At 63.3% G+C, this 7,464-nt stretch overlaps 1 protein-coding gene across 1 annotated transcript in view; it reads right to left on the bottom strand.

Moving 5' to 3' along the window:
• Window positions 1-7,464, bottom strand: part of ATP9A (ATPase, class II, type 9A) — a 52,598-nt gene that overhangs the window by 25,769 nt on the left and 19,365 nt on the right. Inside the window, exons 8-13 of the mRNA XM_012728228.1 lie at window positions 6,674-6,754; window positions 5,809-5,884; window positions 2,817-2,893; window positions 1,796-1,956; window positions 1,290-1,432; window positions 106-218 (exon numbers count right to left, since the gene is read on the bottom strand). Of these exons, the coding sequence (XP_012583682.1) occupies window positions 106-218; window positions 1,290-1,432; window positions 1,796-1,956; window positions 2,817-2,893; window positions 5,809-5,884; window positions 6,674-6,754 (651 nt within the window). The remainder of the gene's footprint in view (window positions 1-105; window positions 219-1,289; window positions 1,433-1,795; window positions 1,957-2,816; window positions 2,894-5,808; window positions 5,885-6,673; window positions 6,755-7,464) is intronic.

The following is a 7,464-nucleotide window of genomic DNA, read 5'->3' on the forward strand; positions in this document are numbered from 1 at the left end:
AGACTTCAACGCAGCTGCTGGTGAGTGCACGCACGCACACTAGCTCTGTGACGCAGGCGGTCACAGACCGATGTAGGAGAGTCGGGCCTGACGCAGAACGTTTACCTGGGTATAAATGCTGAATATGTGGCTCTGAACTTCGTCCATGGAGTCGAGCCCGTAGGCCACAGTGCCCAGATGCAGCCGCTTGAAAACCATCTCGTTCTGTGTAAGAGTCCCTGCAACACACGGAAGGCAGTCAGCTGTGCCCAGGCCTGGCACTGTTACTATCATCAGCTGCGGCGGCAGCTGCTTTGTTTTTCTCGAGTTTGGCTTTGCCGCCTGGAGAGGACGCCCGCGGTGTCTCATCTGCCCGGAAGCCATCTCCTCCCTTCGAAGACGGCACCCTGTTTCCCAGCGTGAGTGGCAGCCCTGGTTCCCTGGGAGGAGGGTGTCAATCAGGATGCCTGGCTCACTCCAGTGGCCCAGGGTGGCACACGACACACACGAGGGCCAGTCAGATTCCATCTGAGCAGGTCATGGCGGGCAGTGGTGGGTCACGGGCCCCTCCCCCGGCACCCCCATGGCTGCAGACACTGACAGCCCACCGCCCTCAACGCTCTCCTCCCTGACACCCAGTCGCTGTCCATCTGGGGAACCACCCGAGATACTCTGCAGAAGTCCCTTTTCCCCCACGGTCACCAGGTAGAGATGGGTCTCTGGGGGCACAAGAGGTTAAGTCTCAGCACAATAAAGCTGTCCGCAGTCACTGCAGCACGAGTTCGATACCCGGCCAGGGAGGGACCCACAGAGCACAGCAGACCTCTCCTGACCCGCCTGCTGCTCCCCTCAGCAGTGTGTTTCAGCCGATCCACCTGTTCTGCTCCCCACTCTGTCTCTAGTAATCCTCTCACCTCCTCCTCTCCCCCAACACACACACACACCCCTGGCCTGTACCCCGGCTCCTTTATGAAAAATAAAATGTTTTTAAAAATTCTTTATTTAAAAAAAGAGGTAGTGATGAAGCTAAAACCCAGGTCTCCCTGCTCCCCAATCCTTGCTTTTAACTATATCAAGTCATGCAGCAACAAAATTTTGGGGTGTAGGATCAGCCTGAAGCTCTCTGCACGTCCCTCCCTCATCTGTAAAATGGGACAAAAACGCTCCCAGGTGACCAACGGCTGGGGGCGGAGGTGGACAGGAACGCACAGACCGCAGCACCGCACTGCTCGGCGCAGGCTCTGCCGCCCTCACTGCCACCCCGAGTCACCGCCCTGGGGAGAAGGAAGTAGAAGGCGGCGGCAGCTCACCTGTCTTGTCTGTGAGCAGGTATGAAATCCTTCCCAGCTGCTCGGGGATGGTGCTGGAGCGCACCACGGTGCCCGGGATCTTTGAGTCCCTCCGGATCACCCAGCTGTACACGATCTTGCCCATGTCCAGGTTCACGCGCAAACTAGTGGGGGGACCAGAGCCAGCGGGTCACGCCCGGACGCGGCCCGAGCACAGGCCATGTGGCCAGCGCCCCGCCTGGCCGGCGGGGACGGTCACTGTGTCCCGGAGCAGGTCTGCTCGGGGCTGCAAGTCACTTGAAAGGACGGGGCGGGAGGAACAGGCCCCGCCGGGGGCCACCTCCGGAGCGTGGCACCCCTGGAGCGTGGCACCCCCGGAGCGTGGCACCCCTGGAGCGTGGCTCCCCCCGGCAGACCCCAACGGTGCTCGGCCTTCGTGCTACAAAGCGACCAGCTCCTTCTCGAAGACACAAAGCCGTGGTCTCTCGGCGGCACACAGAAGTACGCGCCCGCCCCGCGAGGCCCACCTGATGGGGATGATGTTGGAGAAGAGGAGGAGGAAGCGGATGATCTGCAGGTACCAGCGCCCCGCGAAGTGCTGCAGGGCCACCATCACCAGGGACACCACCACCAGCGCGCCGAACAGGATCTTGGTCAGGCAGTTCACCTCCAGGTCAAACAGGCCGATCTGGGCAGGGCGCGGCAGGCAGGCCGTGAGGGGCGCACCACACCGCCAGACGGCTGCTCCCACGCGCACCCCCGGCCCAGGCGGGGGGCTCCGTGGTCCCCAGGTCCTGGCTCGAGAACACGCGGTGCTCCCTACAGCCACCGGGGCCTCGGGGAGCTCCGATCCCGTCGGGCTGAACCACCAGGGTGCAGAGCTGCACGCCCGCCATCCTGCCCAGGGACATGGCGTGCAACACGCGGGACGCACGCCACGGGGCGCCTCATCTGCAGCCGCTGCGTCGATGACACCGTGGTTTTCATAACCACACATCTTTATGTCTCCCAAAGCGTTGCTAACTAGCACATCCAACCCGTCACCGCCCGGCCCAGGCTGAGCAGTTTCCACAGCGCCGTCGCCGTCGCCGCGGCGAGGACTGTCACAGGACTGTACGACGAAGGCGGCCCCGACCTCACCCCGCGGGTCAGTCCGCGGAGCCCGCCTGAGCGGGGGGCGGGGACACAGCCCTGGCCGCCCCTCTCGCCGAGGGGCCTGAGCGGAGCCGGCGCCTGGGCCATCTCCAGGCTACGAGACGAGCGAGGCCCAGCGGTCAGGGGACGTCAGGGGACGCAGCCCAGGCCCTGAGCTTCAAGGCTGTGAAGGCCGCAGGTGCGGCGTGGTGTGGGTGTGTGCACACGGGATACGCGTGTGTGCGTGCTCGTGTGCACACATGTACACAGCCACACGGACAGACCGCGCGCGTGGGCACGAGGCACTGCTGTCGGCGCTCCCGCTCACCCCGGCGCTCTCCCGCCCACACGGTGGGCCACCAGCCCCACCAGGCCAGGGCCCGTCCAGGCCGGCGGCCAGGGCAGCTCACACACCTTGCTTCGAGGATTGGACGTGTTCATCACGCTCCGCAGCTCTCTGCCGGTGTAGAGGACAACCCCCACCACAGTACCTGGGGGAAAGCAAAGGGGGATAGCACCTCAGGCCTGCCAACGGGGCGCCCCGACCCCCCGTGAGCTGGCTGGCTGCACCCCACCCCGTGAGCGCCAGGGGGAGGATGAGCCACCGCCGGGGAGGCTCTTGGACTGCAATCACGGCGGCGTCTGACAGCCCCGGCGTCTCCAGCAGGGCTGGGCTTCCGCCTTCGGCCCCCCGCCGGCGCAGCCAGGGGGGAAGCAGAGCCACAGGATGTGGCTGGACGTCTACGGTGGACGCTCCCTGGGGGCCAGCCTCCAAGAGCAGAAGACGCTAGCGAGGGGCCGGCTGTCCTCTGTGCCACTGGCCTCAGAGGCTTCCCGAGAGGCCCAGAACATTGCCACCTCCGGACCCTCGTGGGAACGGACGCCCTTCCCGCTGGAGCACACTCGCCGCTGGGTCTGCGGCCTCTCGGACGCTGGGTCCAGCCAGCACCCTGGGGCGGTCTTGGCTAAGTGCTTCCCCTTCTCCCTTGTCACTGTGCCCCCCACACACACCCCCCAAAACAAATGGCATCGCTCCTTTGGAAAGTAATTTACAGGAGAAATTCAGAGCCAGCGACCGTCAGCAAAGATGCCAAACCCGGAGAGGCACCAGAGAGGGCAGAAGGACCCGCGCTGCTCTCAGACCACCAGGGACGCAGACCGGTCGCCCAGTGCCAGCCGAGAGGCGGGTGTGTGCGCTGTGGCACCCGGTGCGGGCTGCGGGGAGCAGCCCGTCTGCCCCAGGGGCGGGGCGTGTGGTGTTACCCGCCAAACATGTACCAGGGGGCACACGGGTGATTTGGTGATGGGAAACCCAAGGGGATTGCAACCGAGATGGAAAAATGCACAAAAGGATGTAAAAAATAAACTATTATAAAATTTAAAAAAAATGTACCAGGGGTTTTGTGGTTTATCTAAGGAAGAATACAGAAAATACTGCTGTTATTTGGGGTGAAGAAAACCAATTTTGTATATTTATTTCAACCTAAATAAAATGTGAATTTTTTTTTTTTTTTTAAGTGTACCGAGGGTTATCTAGCCCAGTGGGGAAAACATCAAGAACAAGAAGTTCTCCCCCGGAGGGGGGGCGCTGTGAGAACGCGAGCAGGGGATCGGCAGGAGGGAGTGTGGTGGGAGTGCGTGGGGCATCCGGGGGCCACTGGGCAGCCGCCCAGGCCCAGGGAGGACCCGGAACACCAGCCAGCTGGCCAGCGGAGAGAGACTCAGCCGCTTCCCTGCGCCTCCCTCCTCGGGGTCTGCAAAAGCCCAGGTTGGTGCAGACCCCGCCTGGCACAAAGCCCGGGCCCCCGCAGGACCGGGACTGCGTCTCCCCAGGAGCCCCAGGAGAAGGCCGTGGGCCCCTCCTAGGGCACACGGAACCCCCTCGCAGGGAGGGGACAGCGTCTCGGCAGACGGTGCCCGGGAGGGCCGGCCGCTGGGCAGATGGCAGCTCCGGGCCACAGGCTGGCGCCGAGGCAGGTGGCCGAAGGTGGAAGCCCAACCCGGCGGGACACGGGCGGCACACAGCTGCGCCCCACGCCCACGGGGTCCTGGCCCCTGATGCCCAGGGCAGAGCCCCAAAGGCGGATTCCTCCTGCTGGCTCCTGCCAACCGGAGGCCTTCAAGCGCTCCCACAGCCCCCACGCCTCCCTGTGCTGAAGATCAAAACCGCCCAGCAGACGGGGCCGCAGCCAGCCGGCCGCCCGGTGAGAAGCCCCGGCTGCGGCCCCGGCGGCTTCGGGGTGCACTGCCGGCTTCCCCACGGTCTTACTGGCTCGTCACCGCTGCCCACGGAGCCCCAGCCCCAGGCCGTGGCCCCAGTTCCTGAATGGTCGGTCACCTCTGTGGGCCCCTTGCCTGCACCCCCACCCCTGCAGGCGCCAGAGGGTTTCTGCAGGCAGCCGGGGGGTCATGGCTGGGCACTGCATGAAGGTCACTTAACGCCCCACAACAGTGTGGTCCTGGGGTCAGACCTATGTGTGACCCCTACGCTCCCCATTCACAACAGAGAACCCTGAAAAGCTGTGGGCACTGGTAGCAGTGCCCACAGGACATGACTGGCACTCTGGTTGACCCATAGGAGGGAAGTAGGGGGCCTCGATACACTGACCCCTCATGCTGAGAGTCTAAGAAGCACTGGACTGGAAGCACTGGACCCCAGGACATCCGGGCCCCCAGAAGGGGGCCTCTCCCCAGCGACTCTAAGCCCAGCAACCTGTGGGGCTGCCACGGCAACCTGCCTCCTATGCCAGAGCAGCCAAGGCCCTCAGCTCACTGCAGCCCCTCAGGGGGCGGCTGGGACTGTTAAGGGGAAGGATGTCCTAAAGGGACTCTGCAGTTTCTGGACTCCGCCCCTACTCCAGAAAGCTGTTAAGAGTGTGAAGAGCTGGGCGCAGGGCCGGAGAGTCGGGGACACCCACCAGCTTGACCTCCACCGCTGCAGACCTTGCTAAACCCCTGGCACCCTTCCGCTGTTTCACCCCAGTGTTCAAAACTGAAAGCCCCACATTCCGCACCACCTTGGTGAGCTGAGCCCCAAAGATCCAGCTGGGATGCATAGCCCCTGACGGCACGGGGGGTCCTGTACCCCCAGGTCCACAACCTCTGGCCAGTGCATCCAGGCCGGCCCAGTTCTGGTACAGATTAGGACGTCAATCGGCAGCGTAATTAGGGCTATTCCCGGAGTGGACGGAGCTGAGCCGTCCCCAGGCCAGAGCCACAGGACCCCTGGGCGTCTGCAAGTGTCCAAGGGACAATTGGTGTCATTTTGGGGGGAGGGGAGCGGAACAAGTGGAGGACGCCATTTCACCAAGGACTAATTTTCCCAAGTGACAGATGATCGTTCTAATTACACAGAGAATTTTCTTTCCTTTTCAAATTGCTACCACATTCCTCCGAGGGCGCTTACCCGACGCGATGACCGTGCCGGCCCAGAGCGCGTTCTCGATGCTCAGGCTCTCGCTGACGGGGGGGTCGCTGTCTTCCTGGAAGAGGCCAGACAGACACCGGTTATCCACCAGGTCTGGGCAGAACCCACAGGCCGTTTCTAGCCTGCCCTTCTCCGGAGAGGAGAGGACCACGGTTCCAGACGAAGCCTCCCGAGACGGTCGCCCCAGCGGACACCCAGAGGGCGGCTCTGGGACCCGGCAGCGCAGCCCTCTGCTGGAGGAGGCCTCAGAGGGCGCTGACCCAGGAGCCGCCCCAGGCGGCCGGGAAGAGAACAGATCGCTTCACCGGCTGCTGTCAATCTACTGTCCTACTGTGATGGCTGAAACAACGTCAGCCCAAATGTCATTTCTCTTCTGAAAGGTTGGGAAGTGGCTTCAAGAGCCACTGGCCATGGCTGGCACAGGTAGGTAACAGCAGGAGATCCCTGTGAAGGAGATGGTCTCTTGCTTTCACAATGGGTTCACCATTAAGACAGAGCTCAGGGCCTCCCTGGTGGAGCAAGGGGATAAGTCTCAGCACTGTGAAGCGATCACCAGCCACTGCAGCACAAGTTCGATCCCCAGCTAGGGAGGGACCCACAGGGCACGGCAGACCTCTCCTGACCCGCCCGCTGCTCCCCTCAGCAGTGTCCTTCGTCCATCTGCCTGTTCTGCTCCCCACTCTGTCTCTGGTGAAGCCTCTCACCCCCTGCACCTCTGGCCTGCTCCCCCTTGCCGAGCAGTGAGGGCCTGCCTCTTGCTGGGGTTCAGCACCCCCACCCAACACACACAGCTTCCTCCTGATGGGACCCACACCGGAGTCTAGCCCACACGGAGCTCACTCACCCTCGTAAACGTCCCCACAAAGTTGTGAATGTCGATATTTGGCTCCTCGGCATACACGTAAGAGCGAATCTGGAGGAGATCCTGCTTGACAAGAGGTGACATTTTGGAGTTAAAGCACAGTCAGCTCACGATTACCGGGAGGCAATGCTATTTTGCAGAAGCAATGGTATTATCCCAACAGGCCAGGCAGTGACCCCAGGGTGCAGCGGACCCCTCCTGACCCGCCCGCTGCTCCCCTCAGCAGTGTATTTCAGTGGATCTGCCTGTTCTGCTCCCCACTCTGTCCCTGGTGGATCCTCTCACCCCTGTACCTCTGGCCTGCACGCCCTGGCAGGGGGGTGGGGTTCAGCACCCCCACCCGACACACAGCAACACTCAAGGGTGGAGAGTGGAGAGTGACCCTTCCGTGGGGGCTGCGCGCCAAGTCCCAAGACCCCCGAGAGGCGGGCCAGTCTCCCCACTGGCGGGGGGCCTCCACCACCCTGGCTGCCACTCAGCCACCGGCTTCGGGCGCCTCCTCTGGGCAGAGCCGGGCGAGGGCGGGGAGGACAGGCAGTGTCAGGAGGGCAAGCGCCGAGTGCTCACCGCGAAAGGGCAGCGCGTGCCCAGACAGGTCAAGAAACGGGGAACGGTGCGGACGAAGAAGTGTACACACCGGAGAGGCACTGGCTCAGACGTGCCCCAGAAGGAGGCCGTTCACCGCGTGTCAGCGGTCAGGCCCACTGCACTGGGCAGACCGGCTCTGGCCCACGCCCGCCCGGGGAACAGGAGCTACACGCCCACGGCCCCAC

Source organism: Condylura cristata, unplaced genomic scaffold, assembly GCF_000260355.1.
Source record: "Condylura cristata isolate star-nosed mole 26May11 unplaced genomic scaffold, ConCri1.0 scaffold00022, whole genome shotgun sequence".
Lineage (NCBI taxonomy): Eukaryota > Metazoa > Chordata > Mammalia > Eulipotyphla > Talpidae > Condylura > Condylura cristata.